At 52.0% G+C, this 26,640-nt stretch overlaps 1 protein-coding gene across 3 annotated transcripts in view; it reads right to left on the reverse strand.

Annotated features, from left to right (window-relative positions):
* Positions 1–26,640, reverse strand: part of DNAH10 (dynein axonemal heavy chain 10) — a 135,693-nt gene that overhangs the window by 15,976 nt on the left and 93,077 nt on the right. For all 3 annotated transcript variants that reach the window (XM_004753085.3, XM_045073673.1, XM_013056431.2), the window contains 14 exons: positions 26,289–26,461; positions 25,169–25,262; positions 24,490–24,657; positions 23,737–23,925; positions 19,959–20,130; positions 16,610–16,813; positions 15,928–16,008; positions 13,042–13,239; positions 12,358–12,519; positions 10,457–10,631; positions 3,847–4,028; positions 2,645–2,781; positions 1,500–1,717; positions 85–306 (listed from right to left, as the gene is read on the reverse strand). In XM_004753085.3, coding sequence (XP_004753142.1) covers positions 85–306; positions 1,500–1,717; positions 2,645–2,781; positions 3,847–4,028; positions 10,457–10,631; positions 12,358–12,519; positions 13,042–13,239; positions 15,928–16,008; positions 16,610–16,813; positions 19,959–20,130; positions 23,737–23,925; positions 24,490–24,657; positions 25,169–25,262; positions 26,289–26,461 — 2,375 coding nt within the window. The remainder of the gene's footprint in view (positions 1–84; positions 307–1,499; positions 1,718–2,644; positions 2,782–3,846; positions 4,029–10,456; positions 10,632–12,357; positions 12,520–13,041; positions 13,240–15,927; positions 16,009–16,609; positions 16,814–19,958; positions 20,131–23,736; positions 23,926–24,489; positions 24,658–25,168; positions 25,263–26,288; positions 26,462–26,640) is intronic.

A 26,640-nucleotide genomic window follows, 5' to 3' on the forward strand; every position in this document is an offset into this window, starting at 1 on the left:
GGCCAGGTTGATGCCCACGTGGACCGCTCACTGACCCCACCCCACACAAGGCACCCACGTCCTCCGGATTCAGGTCGCACACACCTGCTGATCTCAACATCATCTGTGAGCAGGTTTTCTAACCGGAAAGGCTGGCTCAGGGGAATCTCCCGCTCCAGGATGTCATTTTGCCAAACTTGGTAGACCATCTGGTCACGGAACTCCCACGTGAACGCGCCCTCGTAGCTCAGGAAAGCCGCGCACAGCAGGCAGTCCCCCAGCAGCTTCACCCGCCGGTGCATCAGCTCATCTAGGTCATTCAGCCACCTGGTGCAGGAGACGGGGGCTGCGGTAAGCCGTTAGCTCTGGCACAATCAAAAGGAACATTCGAGAAGAGCCACCTTGACACACTGCTAACAGGGCTAGCCAGAAGGAAACATTGTTGGAGATAGTCCCTTCTTCTAGAAACAAAGTCGGAAGACCTTGCTCAATTTTAGGGCTCAGAACCCAGCATCTAATCGGCTGGAGAAGTGTTTACAGGAAGCATCTAGTCTCAAAGCTATTTATTAAGTAGCAATCACGTTATCTCTTTCTTTTTTTTTTAATAAGTTTTTTTTTAAAGACTTTATTTACTTATTTGACAGAGATCACAAGTAGGCAGAGAGGCAGGCAGAGAGAGAGGGGGAGGCAGGCTCCCCACTGAGTAGAAAGCCCGATGCAGGGCTTGATCCCAGGACCCTGAGATCATGACCTGAGCCGAAGGTGAGGCTTTAACCCATGAGCCACCCAGGTGCCCTGTTTCTGAATGCTTTAAATCAGCAATTTGCTGACACGCCCAGCAGAACTCCTGAGCTCAGGTCTTGCTTGGTGACAAAATTCTACCCAAGATAGAAGGGAGTAGATGTTTCCCTTGGCCCCTTCTTCTAAACAGCAAAAACCTTCTAGGTTTTAGAAATACTGAAAATGGTTTGTTTCCCACAAGCAAACAGTATTTTCTAGTGTCTTCCGTATAACTTGCACAGGTGCCTGAGTAGAAACTACTCTCGCACCAGCGGACCAGCTCTGGCCAAACGGCCTTGCCCCGAGGCACCAGACAGCCCTACCTGCTTAAAACTGAAGCTCAGGACTGAGCCAGACTCAAGAGCCCTTGGAAGACAGCTGCCCCACAACCGAGGTGGACCCCCCGCTCCAGACCCACCCAGGACGCGCTCGGGGTTAAAGACCACTAGGAAGTCAACCTTTCCAGAACAGACAGAACCTTGCCAGAGGCCGCAGGTGCCTCCCTGTCTCGGCAGCTAGCCTGCCTCTGTCACCCTTGACAACTGTTCAATAAACCGCAGAACTTGTAAAATGGCCTTAGCCACGACAGTAGTGAAATCTGAACTCTCCCAAGAGGTCTCCAGATAAAAGCACAGCGTGGTGGAAAGAAGACACGGTAAGAGATTCAGGCCCTGGCGTTCACGGACAGACCACAGGGTCTCCCTCAGGGCTGTCATCAGAGGGGTTCCTCAGCCGCTGACCTGATGTTCTCGGACCCCAGCCCCGAGATGAGCTTGTCGGCTGCGATCAGCCGCCTCTCCATAATCTCGGCTTCTTCCTGCAGCATTTGCTTTTCCAGAATGGCGGCCTCGTACTTGGCCCCCAGGGCTTCCAGCTCCCTCTGGATCGCCGCCAACTCATTCTGGATCCTTTCTAGTTCGCGCTTGGTGAGGTAGAAATTCCGCTCCAGCCTGGCCACCTGAGGGAAGACAAGTCCCAGAATGCTGGGGAGGGGGACCACAGTGGGGCAGGGATGAACGAGTCTAACCCCAGGGCTTAGGTCTACACCGCGTTTCTAATGTTGTTCCTACTTCTTGGGGCCACTGTATGCCCTGCTGAGGGACGTGGCTCCTTTCCTTAGTCACCTAGCATTGGCTTCAAAAGCTCTAATCCCATTGGAAAACAAGATGCCCCACACCCAAGTTCGCAGATGGCTTAATTTCCATGCGCGCAGAGGTCACGGTAAAATGACACTGTGGTTCTAAGTCAAAAACTCAAAAGAACGTGTCGAGAACAGTCCTCGCTTTCCACCCTGTCCCACTTCTAGGAACAAAATTCTGAGGGATAAAGCAGTGTCAATATAGATGATCAAATCAACCTTGTAACTCTCTTTGTAGTCTGTGTTCTACATGTTACTTTGACCCAATGGTTCTCAGGTGGGGCCACCCGAGAGGACAGATGGCCACGTCTGGAGACATTCTGAGTGGTCAGATCTTGTGGGTAGGGATAATGGCATCCAGTGGGCGGAGGCAGGGGTTCCATTACACAATCCTACATTACAGCACTCACCCCCCCCCCCGAGAATGGTCCAGCCCCAAGGGTCAGTAGTGCCAAGACACCGCATCCTGCTTGAATTACAGAGGATGATTTTTACCCATTTATCCTACTCTTTGCACACAAAATTTGAAAGCCTTCCAGGCTTTGGTTCTGTCCGTCCATTCACGCTATCTAGACGAGAGTGATATAATTCAGGCCTCTCCTTTATTAGCGGTGGTGGAGGGGGATGGTTATGTGATGCAAAATCAGAACCTTGCCCGCATTTGTCCAGCAAAGCTGTGGACGTATTAATTCCAACTCCAGATTGCTTCCTGGGCAGCTCGGTTTAGGTCTTACACCTGGACAATACCTTTTCTCTTTTGGGCTTGATTTCTCTAAAAACGTCACAGTAGCCCATCACAGCTTCAACAAACTTCAGCATCCCCAAGCCTGCTTTGCTCACAGCTTCCATTTCTTCAGTTGTGGTATTAAGAGTCTTCAAGAGACCTGATGATCAAAGATGGAATGATCTTGATGGGTCACAAGGCCCATCTTGGGAAAATAAAATGGGAAATAAATTGCCGATGGACAAGCGCCACTAAATGAGTTTTGTGTAGATGGGTGCTTAAGACATGAGTGAGGGGCACAGGTTACGGCCACCCAGGACATCCCTATGATCCAGGCACCTCTGTGTCCAGGGTGTCCATGGGGACCCCCAACTGTGCAACAAAGTGACTCAGAGCAGGTAGCTAGCTGGAATTCATAGGCTGTGATGGGTCACCATCACCTCTCCCCGCCCCTTCACCCCAGGGATAATCTCACGCAAACGGAAACCCACCCAATCAATATTCAGGTAAAGAGAGGTCCTTGGGTTTTTTGTAGTTGTTTTATCCTTTGTGTTTCATTTAGCTTTGTTTCTGAGTGGCTGAGAAAGAGCATTTGATAATAACATTCTGAACAAAGCATGAAGATAAACAGTGACCCTGTGAACTTGAATGGTTTTTTGCAAAGAGTAAAACCTTGTTCCCACTGGCTGAGCATCTAGGTAGGACAGGCATCTGGCTCAAAGGGAAAGCCGGCATTCTATAACCGAAGACGGGGAGGCTGGCTGTGGGCGGTACAAACCCCTCCTCGCCCGTCTCCCAGGGACCTACAGGAGACTTCATACTGGCAAAAGGTGCAAGGGAGAAGTCAGGGGTGGACCATCTCTTGCACCACCAAGCCTGATGCACAAGATGGACCGAAGAGGCGGCCAGACTGGGTTCCATAAGAGGATCCTATTTCCTAAGGAGAAACACCAGAGTGATAGTTCTTGAACGTTCGGAAGGATAGGCTGCTACTGACCCTCTAGCTCCCAGCCCTCCCATCTCACACAACGGTGCCTCCACCTTGCTCATTTCCTCTGGGAATGATCCTTCGGCCTATTCTGCCCAAAGAGCCACAGTGACAACTGACCCCAACAGGAGGGTCGGCCTCTGACAAGCCCCCTCTGTGCTCTCCATCCCTACTCCCAAAGTGTGAACTGTCAGACGGAGACAGACCCTGGCTCTTCCTGCGTCCGTCCATACGCACCTCTGATATTTTTCACCTGGCTCTGCGTGATCGAATCAAAATCAATCTCCATCAGAGACCTCAGGAAATTCGGGTCAGACATCATGCCCTTGGCGGTCTTCCAGTTGAGTTCCTTGTACCCTTTCATGATGAGGATGCACTCACACACCGTCTGCACCTGTTTGGGGGGCTTGGCAAAGGATCTGGTGAGAAATAAAAATGTGTGTGAATCAGACCCAGGACGCGCCCAGGATCTAGCCTAAATGAGAGTTTAGAAAAGTTCCAGAAAGTTCCAGAAAAAATGGCTCAGCCCAGAGTCCTTTCTTAGAGGTGACACAGCATGGAGGCCAAGGAAGCCATATCCCAGCATGGACTTGGGCTCCTCAGGGGAGGTGGAAGCTGCTCCCAGGGCAAGGACTGGTCTCAGCCACCGGGGACCAGAACCACAGGGGCGGGTATCATTAAAACGCAAACCCAAGCCACTCAAGCGTGAGTCAGTAGGTCAAGGAGGAGCCTGAGAATCCATGTTTCTAATGACAGCTTGGCACAGCTTCTCAGACTCTGCCGTGTAGCCACTGGCATTACTGCTGTCCCCCTCCTCCTGCTCCTCCTCATCTTCGTCCTCTTTCCTGTTTACTAGATGAAGAGACAGCGCTCAGAGTGTCTAGACAGGCTGCCCATGTCCACACAGCCTGTGGGGTCCAGGGCCAGGTCCAGGGCTCCTTCCAGGCTAGGTTACCCCTTACCGGTTTCCTTTGCCTTTGAGGAGACCAGACAGTCACTCGGCCCCTCCAAACACTCAGATGTCCAGTGCCTTCCCCCCTCCAGGGCACCGAGACCCCCAGTAAAGGGCCGAGCACGCAGCAGCACCGGTACACACGTTCAGGACCGGGAGGCGTGCTAACTGCACTGGGGGCAGAGGCAGGGGCGCTGGGCTCCCTGCTGCTCTCGAAGGCTCTCCACACCACGTGAGTCCTGCAGACGCCAGACCACGGAGAGAGCCAGAAGCTTCAGGAAAACGATGGAGAAGAGGTGAATGGAAGGAGGGAAAGGAGGGAAGAGGGGGAGGTGAGAGAGACCCCCTGAACGTGACCTAGCAGGGAGGCGGAGGCAGGCAGGGGCCCAGCCATCCCCACAGAAGGCCTGACCAACCCAGAGGCAAGCGGGAGGGGGCGAGAGCACAAGAACAACCCAAGCAGGGTAGAGTTATGGAGACGGTCTCTACTGGGCAAACGCCCCAGCCGCCCCGGCCGCAGGACCCCCCGCCCACCCGCCTGCAGACAAGAGCGGCGAGAAGGAGCGACGCGGCGCAGGGACAAGCCAGGGCGAGGGCTCCAGCACGAAGACGGGTGATTAAAGTGGTGGTCCTGAGTCACCAGGGAAAGGTGCAATTACACCGGCATTAGGTGCTTGTGAAAGCCCACAACGCTGTCAACTGTCTTTAAAAGGCTTCCTTCCAGGGCGGGGGACGGAGGCCAGGCCCAGGCCACTGATCTCTGAAGAATCAGAGGAGGAAAGAAGCGGTGAAATGTTCTCAGATAGAAGACGGAAAGGACCCCAGCCCCAGTGAGGGGTCCTGAGCGCATGGGCAAGTTGTAAACCATCCAGCGTTCTCGGGTTTCCCACCTGCAAAACGGGGAGGCAGAGCCAGACCTTCCCACTCCCAAACCCTGCGAGTCTGTGAAAGTGACATTCTGGGCCATCAGCTGACAAGCTAGTACCTGGAGCCGTGTTTCTACAGAAGGTATTGCTGTCGTAACACAGGACAACTGAGGTATTAGTAATCCTGAGGTTCTCAGTCTGGGAAATAGAAACATTTCTGTTTCATTTCCTTTCTCCTATCACAAAAGAAACTCAGGAGAGGGCGCCTGGGTGGCTCAGTGGTTTAAAGCCTCTGCTTCAGCTCGGGTCATGATCCTTGGGTCCTGGGATCAAGCCCCGCATTGGGCTCTCTGCTCAGCAGGGAGCCTGCTTCCCCCTCTCTCTCTGTCTGCATCTCTGCCTACCTGTGATCTCTGTTAAATAAATAAATTAAATCTTAAAAAAAAAAAAAAAAAAAGAAAGAAAGATAAAAGAGAAGAATCTCAGGAGAGAGAGAGGAGGACGATATGCTGCCCTCCCTGGAGGGAAAGAGTCGTCACAAATGCCACCCCCTACCTTCCCTCATCTAATCACCCCGACGCTCCGACTGTGTCTGCTTTTCCTTCAGCCCAAGCTCCTGCCAGCCTCTAGTCTCCATCCTACAGCTGGTGGATCCCTCCTCTCTAGTCCCAGCTCAGTATAAATGTCGCTTTCAAGGGACACCTGGATGACTCGGTCATTAAGTGTCTGCCTTCGGCTCAGATCATGACCCCACGGTCCTGGGATGGAGTCCTGCATCAGGCTCCCTGCTCAGCAGGAAGCCTGCTTCTCCCTCTCCCACTCCCCCTGCTTGTGTTCCCTCTCTTGCTGTGTCTCTGTCAAATAAATAAATAAAATCTTCCAAAGAATAAGTACACTGAAATAAATGTCCCTTTTAGGGAGCAGGGGAGGCGCCTGGGTGGCTCAGTCAGTTAAGCATCTGACTCTTGGCTTTGGCTCAGGTTGTGATCTCAGGGGGTTGGGATAGAGCCCCACACTGGGTACTACACTCAGTATGGAGTCAGCATGAGTTTCTCTCTGCCTCTGCCCCTGCCCCTCACCTGCCTCTCAACTAAATAAACCTTTAAAAAAATAAATGTCACTTCCTGGGGAATACCTTCCCCAACTCCCCACCCCCCAGACTAGGTGAGGTTCCCCCATTATCCATAGTCATGGCAGCAAAGACCGTCCCGCCCTAACTTCTTGGGTGATTTTCCTGTACACATGGGATTCCTGCATGAATGCCTGTGCCTTCCCGAGAGTGTCAGCTGAAGGTATTGAAGGCCTTGCCTGCCTGCTCATTGCTGCTCAGCCCCAGTGCCAGCATGAGGCGGGGGGGATGTAGGCACCCAAAGACTGCCAAAAGAATGGAAGGAAGAAGAGTAAAATCGGGGGCGCCTGGGTGGCTCAGTGGGTTAAGCCACTGCCTTGTGGTCAGGTCATGATCTCAGGGTCCTGGGATCAAGCCCCGCATTGGGCTCTCTGCCCAGCGGGGAGCCTGGTTCCCCCTGCCTGCCTCTCTGCCTGCTTGTGATCTTTCTCTCTCTCTGTCAAATAAATAAATAAAATATTTTAAAAAAGAGTGAAATCGCAAGCCATTAACGAAGCGAGCCTTTTGTACTATAGAGGATCACCCACTTCTGATCTTCATGACTCCTACTACTCCCTGCCTTAACATCTGATGATTTCAACAAAGAGGACTGAGCATTACAGAATGAAATTGTCAAGATGTCAGTGCTAGCTCACCACACGTAACATCCAAACAACCTAAAGGAGGCCAGATTATAGTCACCTGGAAAAAATAAAATTGGATCAAGATTCACAGTGAACCCCTAGAAAACCCAAAAGATCAGATATTTCACTGTACAGAAATGAACTGTAAAAGTATGGGAAGAAATCATGGGGAATTTGTTTTACAATCCTATAGTTTTAAAAGGCCATTTAAGTATGACATGATATCCAAAGGCCACAAAATAAAATATTGCTAAAGTCTGTCATGTAAATACAAAAGTCTTATATACAGCAAACACAAACACACACACAAACCTCACAATCAAACTCAAATGGCCAATGAGCCACTGGGGAAAATATCTACAACTTACATCATGGCTAAAAAACAGATCTCCCGGGTACCTGGGTGGCTCAGTGGGTTAAGCCTCTGCCTTCGGCTCAGGTCATGGTCTCAGGGTCCTGGGATTGAGTCCTGCATTGGGCTCTCTGCTCAGCGGGGAGCCTGCTTCCCCCTCTCTCTGCCTGCCTCTCTGCCTACTTGTGATTTCTCTCTCTGTGTCAAATAAACAAAATCTTAAAAAAAAAAAAATGATCTCCCTATCACGTAAAAAACCACTGGAACTGAAGAAAAAAAAATGAGCACTAACGATTTAACAGATAAACATGCAAAGCATATGAACAGTTCACAGAAAAAGAAATACACATGACCCTCATACACATTTTTCACATATGAAAAAAAAAGGCCAACGTCACTTGCAATAAGGGAAATGCACATTAAAACTACACAAACACCCCTTTTCATCTACAAAAAAAGCAAAAATCCAAATGCATTATAATGCTCTCCACTGGCGAGGCTATGAGAAAGCAGGCACTGATGTGGATTACCGGGGAGTGTAAGTGGGTTCCACCACCAGGGAGAGCATTAAGCAGCAACTGTAGACATTATAAACACACACACACCCTTGGACTAGATTCCACCCTAGAAATGTAACCTTCCAGTGGACTTGCCCAGCTGCACAATGAAGTATGGTCAGGGTTATTCTTCTGCCTTCGTCAAGGCAGAACACTGGCAAGAAGCTGAAGCTTCATAAACTGTGGCTGGTTAAAAGATGACGTCAGGGCCGTCCAGTGGAACGTGGTGAACTCTTCTCAAACATGGGGGGGGAAGTTCATCACACGGCAACACGCGAGAGATCTCCAGAACACATTGTTCACCGGAGCAGCCAAGATATAGGAGAATGTGTACAGGATAGGACCATTTACACACCCCAAAAAAGGAGGAAACAAGAGCACTCGGGCATTCCTTGTTCTACCACTAACCTTCAGAATCCAAAGCCGGGACCTGAAGAGACACGTGTATATCTGATTGCCTTGATCATAAAAATTTTCTGGATCGGTATGTGAGAGCAGAAAGGCAGTGGGTACCTGTTGTGTGGGGGGAGGGGAACTAAGCTGATGGGGCAGGTGGGAGGGGCTTTCACACGTCATTTTGATGCCAAAACCGTGATCCTAGCTCATGCTTACTTGGCACCGACAGCGCGGTGAACCCAGTCCTGGAGCTCTTCCTGTAATAGTTCAGTCCGTCGATCCTCCCAACAGCCCTGATGTCATGGGGACCATTATCATCATCCCCATGTCACATATCAAGAAACTATAGCACAGAGAGGTTAAGTGAGTTGCCAGAGGTCACACAGCCCATAAGAGGCAGAGCCCCGCATGAACATATCATCTACTCCAATAATCACATTTTTAAAGATTATTCCTTTTAGGTCTTAGGCCATTTCCACTTTCTCAGGGATGAGCTGGGCCCCCATCTCACACCTGTCTCAGGCGTGATGCAGGCATCCCTCGTTCAGGGTGGGGACAGGTAGAGAGCTCTCCGTTTAGCTCCCCATCTCTCCCCTCCCCCTTGAGCTGATGTGGGGCCCCACAGCCCCTTCTCGCCAAATGAATCCCCTTCAAAACCTCTCCTCAGCTCTCTGCTCTTACAGAATTTTTCTGCTGCTGACCTGGGTATGGTGCCCAAAATTTATGTAAATGACAATTGGCTCTTTCCCTTGAAAACGTGCATGCTGATGGTCTGTCCCCCAGCACAGCTGGCTATGACTTTCTGCTTCGTTCCGGTGCCTCGGTCTGAACGTCTGACTCACATCATTGCGACTTTAAAACGTCCGTCCTTACAACCTCGTTCAACGGTGCTTCACGGAACTGAAAGAATGACTTCTTGCCAACACAGCAGAGTCTGCCGATGACCTCCCAAGAACTGCTTCAGTCCCCTGCCCTGGAACCAGCCAGACATTCGGTTCAAATCCCCAAGTATCACTAATGAGCAAACAACCAGGGCACAGCCTTTGACAGAGGAAACCTGCTGGGCCTTTAGGAAGAGGAAGAAGCACCGAGAACAAGCCTCATTCTGCCGGGAGCCCAAGACAGAAAGTCAAGTAGCGACCTGGAAACAGGAGACTCTCTCACCGGAGGCCTGACTGTAGGGCCAGAAGGACTGAATCCCATCTGACAACAAGGATGTGATGGGGACAGCTGAGGGGCTGAGGGTAGCAAGCGGAGCTGTCGGGGGGAGTTATTGGGGGGAGCTAGGCAGACAGGGCAGTGCGCCTTCTTGGCTTCAGTCTCGGTGCTAAATTTACCAGGGAAATCCCTTAACGGGGCCCCAGGGTCAGACCACACAAGGCAGGGAGAAAGCTCCCCTACCAGCCCCGCACCAGGCCCTTGTTCCTGGAAGTGCTCTGGTGGTGGCAGATGCAGTCATGTTATAGGTTATTTGCCAAATGCCTGGGGACCACAGCGAGGAGCCCCTCTCCCCATCCTTCTCAAGCCCATTTGGCTAGAAATGGGGCCAGGCATCCCCTCTTGGCTCTCAGCTCATGGCCCATCTCTGTCACACTCTCTTCAGCAGGGCACTGGTCCCCTGGGTCAGGTGCCCTATGGCTGTTTAGGGCAGATACTGCTGCGGGGCTTCCTGTGGAGAGCACTGGCCCACTGGGCTCTGGGACTCTGCCCCCTTCTATGAGACAGCCTGGGTCGAGAGCCAACAGGCCCTGCTCCCTCCTGGCTGGGGGGGACCTGGGGCACCCCAACTCCGTGCCCAGAGCCCCATCTTCCTCATCTGCAAATGAGGACAGAACCCACGGCCTTAGAAAGCACTCAGCCCATTGGCCGGCCCATGACAGAGCTCCGATAGTGTCTGACCTCCAGGAGGAATGGAATGGCTGTCAGAAGCACCACGGGCAGCCATACAGACACGGAGATCGCCGTCGGTCACCTGATCTCCGTCACGTCTGATTTGTCCAGCTTCTGCAGCTCCAGCTTGGCGGCCTCTAGGATAGGCATGACCTCGGCGAGGGCCATCTCGGCCTCCGCCTTCTCCACCGCAATGATCTTGTTCTGCTCTTCTATCTCCATGGCTTTTTCCTCTGCGAGCTTCTTCTTTTCCTCGGCTGTGGGGGGAGAGGCTGGTGAGTGAAGATGCCGGCGTGGAGAGGAGAGACCACCACCACGGAGACAAAGCCACACACAGCCCGCCAAGGCCAGTGCTGGGCTGTCAGGGCATCTAAAACTCTTGGGCCAATATGGCGGCCTTGGGTGTTCCTGCTAGAGCAGAAGTTCTCACCCGGCATGGAGTCTCCAACACCAGGACCGCTGCTGACTCCGACTGGCCTAGCCACATCCCGCCACTCCATCCCACGGGACAGCCCCCCAGCCCTGCATAGCTGGTGTGAGTGGAGGACACCAGGGCCGCCCTTCCGGTCTCTCTGGTTCACAGAGATCTCTATTTGCTTCTCATCACTATCTTCAAGGTTGGTTCAGACCCCGCTGAAAAGTCTACCCCTTGTATGGTGGCCTGCCCCTTCGGTCACTCTGGATCCTCTATTTGCTTCATGTCACTGATCGAAATCGGGCATTTCACTTAATTGTTGGCTCACTGATTGTCTGGTTCCAGTCACTGGAATGCAGGCATCTCCCCAAGGTCTGGAAGCCCGATCCCTAGCACAGAGCTCGGCTCATGGTATCTGTACTGGGCTGAAGAGGGTCCCCCGTGATCCACATCCACCAGTGACCTCAGAATGTGACCTTATCTAGAAAGAGGATCTTTGGACATCTAATGAGTTCACGTGAGGTCATACTGGGTTGGGGGGTCCTAAATCCAATGGCTTAAGTCCTTAGAAGACAACCACATGAGGACATGGGGACATAAAGGGAAGTGGCCACTGGCACCAGACACTGAGATGAACCTAAAAGCTACGGTCTGCCAGCAAACGCGGAGGCTGGAAGAGTCAAGGAAGGGTCGTCCCCCAGAGCCTTTGGAGGGAGCATGGCCCCCTGACACCTTGAATTCAGACTCTGGCCTCCAGAACTGTGAGAGTAAACTTCCGTTATTCGAAGCCCCCCAGCTGTGGCCATCTGTTTGGGCAGCTCTAGGAAATAAGTACACTGTCCCTTATCTGGGCGCACCCAGGTGGGACTGGAGCCCAAGGACTTGAGCATCACAGCCCTGCTCATAACCACTTCGGTGTGCTGTCATCCTGAGTGCGGGGTCCCCCGCTAAAGTTCCAGCAGACTCTGCTTCAGCGAACGGCCTCAGGGAACCCATACAGTGGGTTCTTGACAAACGTATGCTGGATGCCCTCGGATTTTCCAGTGCGGCGTCCTCTAGGGAGTCATGCCCACAGTCAACAAGCAAGCGTCGACTGAGCCTCTGTAGGGGGCAAAGCGTGTAGGGGCCCTAATGCTCTGCGGGATCCTGGCCCTGGGAGAGATCCTGGCCCTCGGAGAGATTCTTGCTGGAGCAGCAGGAGGACAAACGCATGCGGAGAAGGAAGCAAGGTCACAACCGTGAAACCGTCAGAACTGAACAGCAGAGCAGAGACTGTCAGCACTGCCAGGGTGCCGGGAAGACGGGTCCGTAGAGCAACTATCGCAGAGGAGATGGGCCGGGACCAGAGCCGTGTGGCAAGGAGGGCCAGAATGACTGCAGGTGATCTCAGAGCTGAGGGGACCAACGGGGGCCCTCAAAGCCCCACACGCAGGAACACCCATCACACTCAGGAGAAAAAGGGTGGGCTGACAGGTGGCTTCTCGGAGATGTCCCCCAGTGGAGCTCTGTCCTATCTAGGGGAGCCCTGCTGCCCCCCCAACCCTCCACTGAGCTGGCCCCACACTGACCTATGGCCGTGTTGGTGGCGATCTCCTCCAGCAGCGCCTCGCAGGCAATGGACTTCTCTGCCAGCACGACCTTCTGCACAGCCAGCTTCTGGTTCAGCTCGTCCAGCTGGATGGTGGCCTCCTTCAGCTTGTCCAGCCCCCCCTCCAGACGCTTGCATTGAGCTGTGGAAAGAGAGTAGCTGTATTCCTCACCAAGGTGGGTGCGGTTCCCCACACACCCGGGCAAGCATTCCAGGGGCCTCCCTGGGGATTCAATCCACTGGGGCTCAACCTAAAAAATCATCCTCATGAGACATCAGGCAGCATCAAGGACCTCCACCACCGTGCCAGGACCACATCAGCCAAAATAAATGTATTTCTGGAAACAGCACTTCCCTTAGGCAACAGCCAGAGCCAGAGCATTTTTTTTTTTTCCAAAAGCATTTTCCAACAGAGCGTGTTGCTGCCCTCACACCCTATCTCTAAGCAGGGAAGACACAGAGTTCCAAAGTGCACAACCCAACACCAACAAAGAAAAATATGAGTGAGCCAGGCCTCTTCCACCCAGAAGAATCACTCTGGGAAGCAAAACCTGGAATGTGCTGCACATTTGTCTTCATTAGCTCCTGCTAGCGAAGCATTTGCTGAAAGACAAGGTCAGCACTTGGATCCTACGTGTTCCCCATCCCATTCCCCCCATCTTACCTGTGTTATACTGAGTTTTCTCATCCAGCAGCTTTGAATACGTGTTAATAAAGTCCAGGTAGTTTTTGGGGGTTACATAGTTGCTACGCCTCAATTTCTGTAGAAATTGTTTGCTGAACTCATTCACGGATTCATGGACCAAAACAACGTGCTCCACCACACCGTCTGTGTTTTCCGCCGGGATCATCGGATTAGTCCCTGAAGAGAAAGGAACGGGGAAAATGCCTCTGAAGTGGTGGGAAATCATCAGCAGGCTCCTGAAGAGTTAAACACGACGTTCCTGTCTGACCCAGCAATTCTGCTCCGAGGCATGGACCCACAAAGCCCTGAAAATGTCAAGACTCTTGCAGACAACACTCATGGCTGCGCTACTCGTGACAGCCAAAAGTGGAAGGAACCCAGTGTTGGTCAACAGATGGCCGGATAAACAGAATGCGGTCCATCCCTACGACGGAAGAAAGGAAACTCTGTCCCGTGATACAACATGGATGAACCTCGAGAACAGGCTAAGAGTAAGAAGTGAGGCCCAAAAGGACATATGTTGCACGATTTGACTTCATACAAAGTCTCTAGAACAGGCAAATTCAGAGAAAAAAAGTAGTTGGGAGGTTATGGATGGGGGCCTGGAGCTGGGGTGGGGGGAACGGGAAGTTGGTGCTTTACAGGGACAGTTTCCATTTTACAAGGTGGAAGGTCTGGAGCTGGACGGCCGTGGCAGCTGCCCAAGAATGTGAATGTGCTTCACACCTCTAACTCAACTCCTGAAAATGGTTAAAATGGCAAATTTTATGTTACAGATGTTTAAGCACAATAAGAAGATGATATAAAAATGTTTAATAGATGGGGCACCTGGGTGGCTTAGTCAATTAAGTACCTGCCTTCAGCTCCGGCCATGATAACAGGGTCCTGGGATCAAGTCCCACATCAGGCTCCCTACTCAGTGGGGAGCCTGCTTTTCCCTCTCCTTCTGTCTGCTGCTCTGCCTACTTGTGTTCTCTACCTCTCTGTCAAATAAATAAAATCTTTTAAGAAAATGTTTAATAGAGAAAGCAAAAGAGCACCTGGTTGGTGGCTCTCCTGGACCATGGGACCAATACACGCTCTGCGGGCAGGAAGGTCTGTCTCCTGGGCTGGCTATGCCACTGTCCCAGGAGGGGGCCAGGGTTTTCAGGAGGGAAATGCACCCAGTGTCACCGCTGGATCCCTTGTGCCTGGCACACAGTGGGCACAAAGTGGGCCTTCCTCTAAGTCTGTTGAAACCATCCATCATCTCTTCCACTGCTCAGATCACAGCCCTCGGACCACCCAACAGACAGCACAACACACTCCCCGCCACGCAGAATGAGCCTGCAACTAAGAAGGAAGACAGGATTGACCAGACGGAACCATTCAGCCAGAGGCTGCGGGTTTGATCTGAAATTATACGAGGAGCCAGAACACCACAGCCCACGGAGAAAAACCCTGCCTCCCAAGTATGCCCACTTTGGAGCACGGTTAGCCCAACACCAGGGAATCTGTTCCAAGAAAAAAGAAATTCTAAGCGAATTCCACACGGTGTTCTTTAGGACACGGAGCTGCTGCGTGGTGATGGCAAACCAAAGCGCTGCAAGCGCACAGGGACAGCTCCTGGGCGTGCGGGGCTGGTGGACCACACAGGAAGCGCCCATCCCACTGCCTGGTTTTGTAAGCGCAGTTTCGCGGGGACACAGATCCAGCGGCAGACGTGAGTAGCTGCTGCAGAGCCTGCGTGACCCACACAGCTGGAAATATCTATCACCTGGTCCTTTACAGGCCAAGTTTGCGGATCCCCCAGTTAGATGATGAGTCCTATGGCTAGCACAGAGCCACACTTGTCTCTTTCCCCTGCATGCTAAGTAACATTACGAGTGCTCCCTGGGTGAACCGACAAGTGACTCATTTACTGAACATAGAGGTAGAAGGTGGAAACTATTTGCAGACCCACGCAGTGTCATTTGATGCCAAGGTCCAGACAAAAAAAAAGCTTTTCCCCAAAGATACATGGACTTGCTTTCTTATTCCGGAGAGTAAAATTAATAACCAAGGACTTCAGTGTTTGAAACTTCTGAGCAAATTCAGCACAGATTATCAATCTCCTGAAAGGTCCTCCGGGCATCCTTTGAGTCAGGGATCAGCCCGCTTTTCCTGTAAAGAGCTCGGCAGGGAAAATGCAGCCTCCGTGGGCCGTATGGTCTCTGCTATATTTCCTCAACCGTGCAGTCAGGAGCTTAAAGCAGCCACAGACACCAAGTTCATTGACAAAAGAGTCTGTGTCCCCATCACAGTCTGTTTCCCGAAACAAGCCGTGGGTCCCATTTGGTCCAAAGACCATGATGTGCCAGCCCCTGCTCTGGTAGCGGCCGGATCCGTCAGACACCCTGCTGAGCATGGAGCCCAAAGCAGGGCTCAGAGCCCAGGACCCTGAGATCCCAACCTGAGCCACAATCAAGACACTGAACTGACTGAGCCCCCCAGGTAGCCCCAGTGCCCTGTGAAATCCCTTTAGATTAAAACACAGTATCGGAGCGCCTGGGTGGCTCAGTGGGTTAAGCCGCTGCCTTCGGCTCAGGTCATGATCTCAGGGTCCCGCATCGGGCTCTCTGCTCAGCAGGGAGCCTGTTTCCTCCTCTCTCTCTGCCTGCCTCTCCGTCTACTTGTGATTCCTCTCTGTCAAATAAATAAATAAAATCTTAAAAAAAAAAAACACAGTATCAACCAAAACACACTGACAAACTTCAAAGCCTTCGTGGCCATGGGGGCGAACGGTGGTGAAGGGATCTACTGGACCAAAATTCAAAGTCAGAAAAGTGATAACAAGTCATTTTGTTATACCATTAGTGGGCCCCACCCCCATTAGCGGTCACGTACCTAAAAAGGACTTAGCGACAGCGAGGAGGGCTTGAGAAGGCCAAGGCATGAACCAGTCGATACCAGTGTTATTTACAAGACCTTGAGAGGAGGGAGACACAAAAGAGATGCTCACGGACGGGGACACAATCTTCAGCACCAGGCACGGTGGTAGAAGTGCTGCATGCGTCCAAGGCTAACTCAGCCAGAGCAGAGTTTCTCAGCCTCAGCGTGGCAGACGTTGGCCTGGACGGTCCTGCGTGGTGGGGTGTCTGGGCAGCACGGAGCGTTCAGGGGCACTTGGTCTCTACCAACCACATGTTGGTACCACGCCCCGCAACCCACAAATGCAAGGCGTGGAAATGTCCCCAGGCACTGGCAAATGTCCCTGAGGACGCCAGTAAGGTCACCCCCCCACTCCAGAACCTCTGCTCTACAGGTCAGGGGCTGCATCTTCCCCGAGGCTGGCAGGATGGTCCCAACAGAAGAGAGATGAAGGCTCAGTACCTGCCACGACCAGGGCCTACGAGCCTTTCCTGGTGGGGGGGAGAGAGCGCCCCCTGTGGGCATCCCGGGAGCCTGCTGGCCACCAGGTGGGACAAAGCGGGGCCCGTCCTACAGGGCAGGGCCCATATGCCAGCCCCGGGGACCACCCCGAGTTTTGCTCTGCTGGGGATGGCGATGTAGGCTCAGCCCCGGGCACCTGGGAAATTCCTGCACCGGGTCCTCAGCGTGTCCCCGACCGGCGACATGCCCAAGACAATGTGCAGGTTGTTGGCACTCTTGTTCACGAAGTACTGCCACACGGACTCCTTGGCCGGGCCCATGCCTTGCTTCAGGGCTTCCGGTCCGATCTGACCGAGGATCATCTCCTTCTCCTCTTCCGGGAAAAGCGCGGGTATGATTCCTGGAAAACAAAGACCAACGCTGGGTTTCCCAGCCTCGGGGTTATCATCTCTCTAGGCACCGAAATGACAGAAGCACAGCGTCCCCGGAAGAGCAGGGGACACCAAGACCAAGGAGCAGGGCCTGCGCCCGGGCACTGAGCCTCCCTTTGACCCTCAGTCTTGTCGGCAAAATGAGAGAAATAAATGCCTCCCGCTCACCTGGGAGGTGATCACGAGTGCCAAACCCAGGATACTCAACCGGGGGCAAGTGTGCCCCCTAAGAGACATTTGGCAACGTCCGGAGACAAGTTTGGTTCTCCCAGCTCGGGTGTGTGTGTTGGGGGGACATGCTAATGGCACGGGGGCGGCGAGAGACTAGGGTACAGCCAACTGGCCCGGGACGCCCAGGAGAGCCACTGACGTCAGCAGGACCAGGGATGAGAAACCGCTGCCAGGTTTAACCGCTCCAGAAAATATATTAGTAACCTTGACCATGTTGGGTGCTATTTAAGTGAGGCCCCCAGGAGCTCTCTTGGCCTTCACAGAAAATATAGCCCAGACCTACAGTGGGGCTTACAGATACAGAAAGCAGGGCTGACCCGTCCCCCTCTGCTCACCAGCCTGCAACCCACGTATGCAAAGTCTGATGCCAACCCAGGGCTGCGTGTGTTAAATGCCACGTCCGTAGCCCAGACCGTAGATGCCCCGGGCTCTCAGGAGCCTTGAAGCCACTGCCGCCAAGGAGAGGCTTCTTGGGGGAGGGAGATTCCATGTGGCACAGGAGCCAAGATCAGGAGGAAACGGACAACTTGGCCCTAGCCTGGCGTGTGGAGCGCTGCTGTTTGTGCACAGGCCTGCCCCCTTCCTACCTGTGCCCACTTCCTGGCCTCTCATCCCTCTTTTCCTTTGGAAAATCACTTCCCCATTCTATGCCTGCCTGTGGTTTGGGTGGTCTGCCCCATCAGAACCACTGTGAGCTCGAGGGTTGGGCTCAGGGGTGGGCATGGGATCCGAGCCTACCCATGGGATCCGAGCCTACCCATGGGACCCCTGCGGGGACTCCAGCCGCAACCCCGGCGCAAGTGAGTCTTGTCCACCTAGGCTGAACCAGGAGGCTGCTAGAGAAAGGGGCAGGGAGAGTGTGGCAGGCAGGAGAAGAGCGTGGGCTGGAAGCAGGGGCAGGACAGCCTGTAGGGACGGAAGGGGAACTCGGGCTGCAGAAACAGAAGTCCATCCGCAGAGACCCAGAGCACCGAAAGCGTGGGACGGAGGGAACTGGTGACATGCACGGACAGCCAGGCTGTAGGAAGCAAGGAGAGGAGCAGAGAGATGCGTGTGAAGAGTCAAGGTCAGAAATGATGAGGGTCTGGCTTTGACGGAGGGTCAAGGGGATGCGAGGGAAGAGACAGGTTTCGGAGAAAGCCTGATGTGGGAGAGGCCAGGAGTCGACACACGCCGCGGTTCAGGCCCAGTGAGAATTCTGGAATAACGAAGTAAACTGGGAAGGTGCAGTGGGAGCCCGCTGACGGCAAGAAAGCAGCCAGAGTCTCACTAGCTGCGATGTTGTCTTACTATAGCTACACCGTTCCAAATTAGTAGCATGCCTTCTGGTTAAATATCTGATGGGTTCCCTACAGAACCAAGCTGACCCAGCAGGCCCGGGGCTGTTCTCCTTATAAAGGCTTGTGTGCAGGGTTGCCCCCTGGCCAGCATCCGGGAACCTGGACTTTGGGAGGGGTCCTCCCGCCGTTCATCCACCCAAGTGGCTCACCTACAAAGAGTATGGCCTGTGCTGACCCCGCCTGCCTCCTCCCTGGAAATCTGGAACTCTGGTCGGAGCCAGGCAGCAGGTGCTTATGTGACCAGCCCCCAGGGAAGCCCCTGGGTGCTGAGTCTCTAAGGGGCTTCCCTGGGAGATCATACTGCCCATGGGGTGTCACAGTCAGAGGAGGGGGAAGCTAGCGTGTCCTGTGAGACTGCCCTACAAGAGGGTTCTGGAAGCCTGTGCCTGGCTCCCCGGACTTCCCTCCATGCGCCCCTTCCCCTTGCTGATGGTGCTTTGTGACCTGTAATTGCATCATGGCCGTGTGTTCTGCAAAAGATGGAGGAACTTGCCCCTGGTTCTCCTTCTTCCATCTCAGCCGCTGGCTCACTCCCCCGCTTCTCCCTGCACCTAGCGCTGGGCTCACCTGATTTCTCGCGCTACCCCCCATCCCCAGACGGTTCCATCCGTTCCTAAGGCTTGGGGAACCACACGCCAGTGATGCTGAAATCGACATCTCCACCCCGGGCCCCTATTCTGAGAGCCAGACCCCTACAATCCAACGGCCCATCTGCTAATGAACTGTGTTTCCCCTAGGAAGAGACATTGAGGTCCTCAGAACCTCAGAATGTGACCTCACTGAGAACCAGGGTCTTTTAGGAAGTCCTCCAGTTAAAATGAGGTCACTGAGATAGGTCTTAAAGCAGGACAACTGATGCCCTTGTTGTAAAAAGGGGTAATGTGGACGTAGCGACAGACATGCTGACCCCAGGAGAGCACGTAGGCACAACCCCGGCGAGGTTGTGGAATCAGAGAGACCAGCAGAAGCTGGAGAGAGGCCTGGGACCGTCTCCCCCAGAGTCCCAGAAGGAACCACCCCTGCCCACACCGTGGTGTGGGACGTCTACACTGAAACAATAAGTGGTAGTGGTTTTAGATTTTTCCAAAGGGATCTCTACCCCCAGCGTGGGGCTCGAACTCACAACCCTGGGATCAAGAGACTCACTTTCCGCTGACTGAGCCCACCAGGTGCCCCAAGTGTCCATGGTTTTCAACCCCCCGTCCTGTCATACTTCCTTACAGCAGTCCTAGCACACTAATACACGCTCTGACGTCCTGTTTGGATTCCTCCAATGTGTAACACACTCCATAGCCCCCGAATGGCACAATCCCAGACCCAGGTCACCTGTCACACTCTCCTGTTCTTACCTCCCTCTTGCCTAGACCTCACGGGGCAGCCAGAGGCACCCATGAAAACATGAGCCTAGACCACGCTGTACCCTGAGAGTGACCCCCAGCCTCTTCTAAGTGATCCGCCAGGGCTATGCCGAGTGGCCCCTCCCCCTGCTCTCGTCCCCGTGCAGGGCATGCCCCACACAGGAGCAGCCCCCCCCAACCGGCACCTGACGTCAGCATGTTGTTGATGAGCTCCAGGAAGCTCTCCTCGGCCACGTGGGCGTCCGTGAACAGGAAGATCATCGTCTTGTTCTCTATCCCGAGTTTTAGATAAAGGTTCTTCAGGTCTTCCCGGAAGTTGTTCTCCGAGTAGCCTCGGCTCAGAAGGATCTCAAACACCTGCCGACACAGAGCATGGCAGCGGTGAGAGTGCCGGCCGGCGCCACGGTCACTGGCCAACTGGGCTGCGGGGGTGGGGCAGCCTGTGCAGCTGTCTCAGCGGCACGAGTGACAGCGAAACCGGACAACCTGGGCCATTTTCACAAACACTGCTGAGTGGGAAATGCGGGACGAAGGACACTGGGACATCCCTTTGCGTCAAACGAGCGGGGATAGATGTGTGCTGTGAGTGCACTCACGTGTGGGGGTGACAGTGTGTGCCGGGGACACAGGCCTGTGCAGACGGGATGACAGGATCACAGGAGTGTGGCAGAACAAAGGACACCTTCGGTCATTAAACGAATCATCTGAGTAAGAGGGCGGGGGGGACAGCCAGGAATGGGGGTGGGAAATGGAGAGCAACGGACGGGCCAAGCCATGAAGAAAAAGGAAAAACAGAACACACACGCGCGCGCACACGCACGCACACACACACACGTACAACCATAGTCCCCATCGGGATTTCAGTAAAAATGAGAGAGATCATGGGAAGATCTACAGGGAAACTAAGGAAGAAGCCATTTTAAATTCTTAAAGGTAAAAATCGTACTACACATGAAGTCGACATCACTGCAAACGAGGGCACAAGTCTCCGTCACCGTCACCTCCATTCACTTCCCTCGGCCCCGGGGCCTGCGCGTGGAACCGCGAGCAACTGACCACCAGCTCCGAAACAGCTCAGACGACCTCCAGCCCCTCGAACGTCCCTAGTCGCCGGCCTCCCCTCGACCTCAACTCACACCTGCGCACAGGGGCTCGTGCGGCCTCTGTTCCAATCATGTGGCCTTGCACAGCACTCAGGGCCCTTCCACACACACACACACACACACACATGCACACACGCACGTGGTCACACAGACCTTCATGTTCACACACACATGCTTAAGGGGACATGGATAACGTCCAGCCAAATATTTGGTCTCCGGTTCCATCCGACCACACCATCCGTCCTGCCCTCCTGCCCGAGCGCAGCTTCTCCGCCACTGTTCCTAATGCCACATGGCATGAACCAGCTCACTGGGACCCCTGCCCCCACCTCCCCTCCACTTTCTAGGGCACCACAACAGCCTGGTTCGCCTTCGTCCTCCTTCCTGGACCTCAGGGGTCCCTCTCTGCCATCCCTCGAGTCCAAGATGCCCAATTGTGACCCCAGAAGAAAGTCATGTCTGATTTACCCAGACCCATCAATAGAAAAACAAACAAAAACAAACAAACCAAAAAAAAACAAAACAAAAAAAAAATCAACTGGTCTAGAAAAATACACAATTCTAAAGCAATTATATTTCAGCCACATTTTTTAAAAAGACTTATTTGAGAGAGAGAGAAAAAGAGCAAGCCAGGAGGAGGGGCAGAGGGAAAGAGAGAGAGAATCCCAAGCTGACTTCCCGCTGAGCACAGAACCTACAGGGCTTGATCCCACAGCCCAGAGACCACCACCTGGGCTGAAACCGAGAGGCAGACCCTCACCCGACTGAGCCACCCAGGCACCGCTTGGTCATACGTTTTATCCAATTTTAAAGGTAAATCAACCAAATTTCTAGAAAATAGTTTCTAGAAAATCCTAGATCTAGATTCTAATTGTCTAGAAAATCTAGAAAATTCTAGATCTAGATTTGGTAAATCGACCAAATTTCTAGAAAGACTCTCTCAAAAATTCTTTTCTAGAAATACTTTACACAAAAGGTCAACATTTGCGAAATACCGCAAGCTAGACTCATTGAACGAACCCTGATTTTCTCTTCTGCACAGAGTTCTCACAAGTCAGTGAGTGCCTAAAAAGGCACCTCAAAAGAAAGAAAAGACCAATGTCCAATGAGCATATAAAAAGAAATTCAAATTGCGCTATGAATGGAAGAAAGAAGTACTTGTGTAAACTTACACTATTTTTCACCAATAATATTGGCAAGTTATCAAAATGACAACACCCAGTGTTGGCAAGAACGGGGAGAAATGGGACATTATCCGTAGCATGAATCAGGATAAACTTGTTGTGGCCGCTCCTGGTTGCTAATTTAGGCATTTAAAGGAACAAGGATGAATGACATAATGCCACTGTCCTCACCACCCAGATTAAAGATTTTCTAAAAAAAAAAAAAAAAAAAAATGAAAAATGAAAAACAAAAAACCCGCATTGTCTTGCATGGTCTTGGCAATGAGTTTTTTGCTATGACACTAAAGCATAAAGCAACGAAATAAAAAATAAGCAAGTGTATCGTGTGAGGTAGGTCTTCAAGATTCAGCCTCCCTGCGTGGTACGCATCGCCCCTGGGAGAGGCCCCCGCATGTGAATGGCCGGCAGGCAGGGCCAGAGCTCACTAGAAGATTCTGAGGATGGCGTGGGGGAAACAGGAACCCCCACACACTGCTGGTGGGGCTGGAGAATGGTACGGTCGCTTTGGAAAATAATCTGGCAGCTTCTCCAACGGTCAAACATGGAATGCTATATGGTCCGGCAATCTCAGCGCTAGGGGTCTACCAAGAGGCACAACAACATGTGTTGACATGGTGACTCGTATGTGAACGTTCACAGCAGCACGGTTCACAGTGGCCAAAAGGTGGGAAAAGCCCTTGTAGCCGTCGATGGATGGACAGATAAACGGAATGTGGTCCATCTAGACCCCAGCACATGGGTTCAGCCATAACGAGGAATGAAGGACCGGCGCATGGAGGGAGCCTGAAAACGTTACTCGGAGTGAGAGAAGCTGTCACAAAAGACCACGTCCTCTGGGATCCTATTCATAGGAGAGCTCGGGACGGAGAAGTCGATAGAGACAGAAAAAGTAGATGAGTGTGTTTTTAGGGCTGGGTGAAGGACGGAGAGCTAAGGGGCACTGGATGTCTTTTTTGGGGTGACAAAAATGTCCTCAAATAGACTCCGGTGATGGGTGTGCGGATGTGAATATACCGACAAGCCCTAGGTGCACCTGGCGAATAGTATGGCCAGTGAATTATATCTCCATAAAGCTATTGCTTTGAGCTTGTTTGTTTTCAAGAGATTCTAAGAACGGCCTAGAACTGTGTGGGCTGGTCATGCAGATAGAGCAGCCAGCTAGTACGTGGCTGACCCGAAAGCTGGGTCCACAGAGGTTTGGGGCCAAGCCGTCCTCCACACAGGTACACGTCACAAACCCCAAGACTGGCTAGGTCTGACTTTCCAGTTTGATCTGACATAGTCTGCACTCCACAGATCACGCAGAAGTTAGAGTCTTCAGACATTCGGTTAAAATAATAACAAGGGGCGCCTGGGTGGCTCAGTGGGTTAAGCCGCTGCCTTTGGCTCAAATCATGATCTCAGGGTCCTGGGATCGAGCCCCGCATCGGGCACTCTGCTCAGCAGGGAGCCTGCTTCCCTCTCTCTCTCTGCCTGCTTCTCTGCCTACTTGTGATCTCTGTCCGTCAAATAAATAAAACCTTTAAAATAATAACAAGGAAAAACAAAAACCTGTTCTACACTCTATGAGAACGCCATCTTACGACCTCTTACAGATCATTCCCATATTTGCGTGTACTACCAATGCCTAGAAATCCATTCGACAGACTTCTCTCTGGGAGGGCAGGCAGGTTCACCTCGCAGCCGGCTGTGAAGGCAGCCAGCCTGGAGAGAGACTGCTTCCCAGAGCCGCCGACCCCAACCAGCAGGGCATGGCCGCGGTCCATTCGGATGATACGATGCACACGGGTCAGGTGCTCCAAGGCGTCATCAAAGAGAACCAAGTTCATTTTGGTGTTGCTTTCATTATACTCCTCGAGAATTTCCTGAAATTTAAAAAAAAAAAAAAAATTTTAACGGGATCACTGGATTTTAAGAGACAGACCTATTTCCTTTGGTCCAGGAGGAATGAGAAACAGAGGGTTTTCTTTTCAATAATCTATAGTGGCTGAAATAATTAATTCATTTGGGTTTCGGGGACTAAATCCAGTGTGGACAGTGAAGGCTTTGATCTGCTGGTCTGCGATCGGCCGGCAGTGAGCCAAAGCTGGTTACAGGGCTCAGGGCATGAGTTAAAATGAAAATGACTATCAGCCAGCTGAGTGGTTCCCAAACCTGGCTGTGCATGGGAACCCTGGAACCTTTCTTGAGGCAAGGAAACTCTCAGAGGGGCGAGCCCAGGGGCCCACGCATTTAGCACAATTCCTCAGGTCATTCCATGCACCCCTAGACATGATAATCACCAGACTGGACACAGGCCTGCATTCTGAACCTTGAGACAGAGGCATGGGTGTTCTTCCCAGTGCTACCTCCTGAGCAGCTCTGGGCTCCCCCGAGAAGTGGCCCCCCAGGAGATGTGAGCCCACGGAGAAGGTCAGCCCCACCCGCACCTGAAACAAAGCCTTGGCCGCCTCGTAATCCTGGATGTCTTCATAAATGCGCATCTCCCCTTCCTGCAAGGCTGTCCGGAAGTCTCCAAACAGGATGGGATCCCGCATCACCACCTCCAGGTCATCGTTGAAATGTTCCGTAACCAAGTCTCTTATGTGGTCTTGCACCTTTGGACAGAATGCCACTTAAGGACCCAAACCCAACAACAGAAATGGGCTAAAACATTGTCAGAAAAAGAACATATGCTCAGATTATCCAAAGTCATTATTTTTTCCAGCCGCTCCAAGCTACGTAATAATCTACCCTCCCTCATCCGCCAACTTTTGTTGTTACTGTAATTTTCACCCGTTGGCGAACTATATTTAAAAGAAAAAAAAAGGGGCGCCTGGGTGGCTCAGTGGGTTAAGCCGCTGCCTTCGGCTCGGGTCATGATCTCAGGGTCCTGGGATCGAGTCTCGCATCGGGCTCTCTGCTTGACAGGGAGCCTGCTTCCCTCTCTCTCTCTCTGCCTGCTTCTCCGTCTACTTGTGATTTCTCTCTGTCAAATAAATAAATAAAATCTTAAAAAAAAAAAAAAAAAACTGGCCGGAGAGGAAGTTTCCTATACTGTTCATTTCACCTAGAGAAGAATTTTGTGGTTAGGGTTTTGAATTAACTGGTGTATTTTGAGGTACTGACCAGCTGTTTGTCTGTTTCATTGATTAACCGATCGTGGAAGACCCTCAGACACTCGTTTCTCCAGACTCTCACCATCTGAGTCACTGTCTGGAACCTATGTGACAGGAGGGGCAAAGTCAGTCACGAAGTCGTCTAGAAAGAGAAAGGCATTAAATGCTACTATTTCCAGAGGGATACACGGGTCGCAGAAAAGGACATTTCTATAGTCCTTTTCCTCCCCGGTCTCCCATTAATGAAATTTAATGGAAGTGAACAAATTAAGTGTAAAGACCATAAAATCACCATCTACAATTTATCCTCCAGTCGGGAAGAAAAAGAACATTAGCTGTAAATGACAAGTGACATAAAACAGGTACCTGATATGCTCCTACTTGCTGGAATGCATGAGTTTAAAATCAGCATCAAGGCCACTGGCAGCTTCTTTTTTTTTTTTTTTAAGAACCAGCTCCATCTGGCCTCAGTTCCCGAACTTTCTCTGGTTTCTGACAAAGAGCCTTCACTTCCCCCTACATACCTGGAGCTGTCTTCTCCTGAACTATCATTCCAAACCCTTCAAGGGTACCTGAGAATAAGTTTGGGCTCATGGAAAGCCCTCAACTCCCTTTTCCAAATTTTGTGGACTTAATGGGAATCCACAAAATTAGGACTATGCTTGCAAATGCGCAAAAGTATACATTAATATAAACATGTAAGTCTAGCCTTAACAAGAAAATTTCTGTACTCAGACTTAAACCCTTTCTATCCTCTGTGCTTACTTCTCCCAAAGACACACATGATGGCACCAATCAGCAACCGCCAACAATTCATTCCTGAGCAAAATGCAACTTTAGAACGAGGAACAAATGATCAGTAGAGCAATCCCACCAAGGGGCTAAATCCACCTGTTCACGGTCCACTCCTCTGCCTTTCTTGGCTCCACCTGTCTTTAGGTCAAGGGCTTGGAAGTCTTCAGGCCTTAACCACATATTTAACTCTCCATTTAACATAACCAAAAAGACATTGGGTGAATAAGTCATACATTGATTCATCAAGTTCATGGACAAGTCCTCTGTCTTAAAAGAGTAAGAAAAAGCATCATCGTACCAATGGGCCACATCTTAGTGAGACAAAAGAAACTCACCGCTCTGGATTCGTGAGGACAAGACCGTTAAAAACTCGCGAGAGATCCCGAAGATTAAAGATGTAATGGAACTTGGATGGGGTGGGAGGCAGGTCCTGGACAATGGCTTTGGAAAGCGCCAATGTGCAGAAAGTCAGCTTGTCGCTCACAGCCCTGATGCTTTCATGGAACACCTGAAAAATGAAAAGGCCCCCCCCAAGAGTCTATCAATGGATGAATGGACAAGCCACATGGTCTATCCATACAGCGGCGTATTATCTGGCCATATCAAGGAGGAATGTACCGACACACACGCCACCACAGGAAGAACCTTGAAAACGTGAGGTTAATGGAAGAAGCCAGTCACCGAAGA

This window comes from Mustela putorius, unplaced genomic scaffold (genome assembly GCF_011764305.1).
Source record: "Mustela putorius furo isolate JIRA1106 unplaced genomic scaffold, ASM1176430v1.1 tig00537248_pilon_pilon_pilon, whole genome shotgun sequence".
Taxonomy (NCBI): Eukaryota; Metazoa; Chordata; class Mammalia; order Carnivora; family Mustelidae; genus Mustela; species Mustela putorius.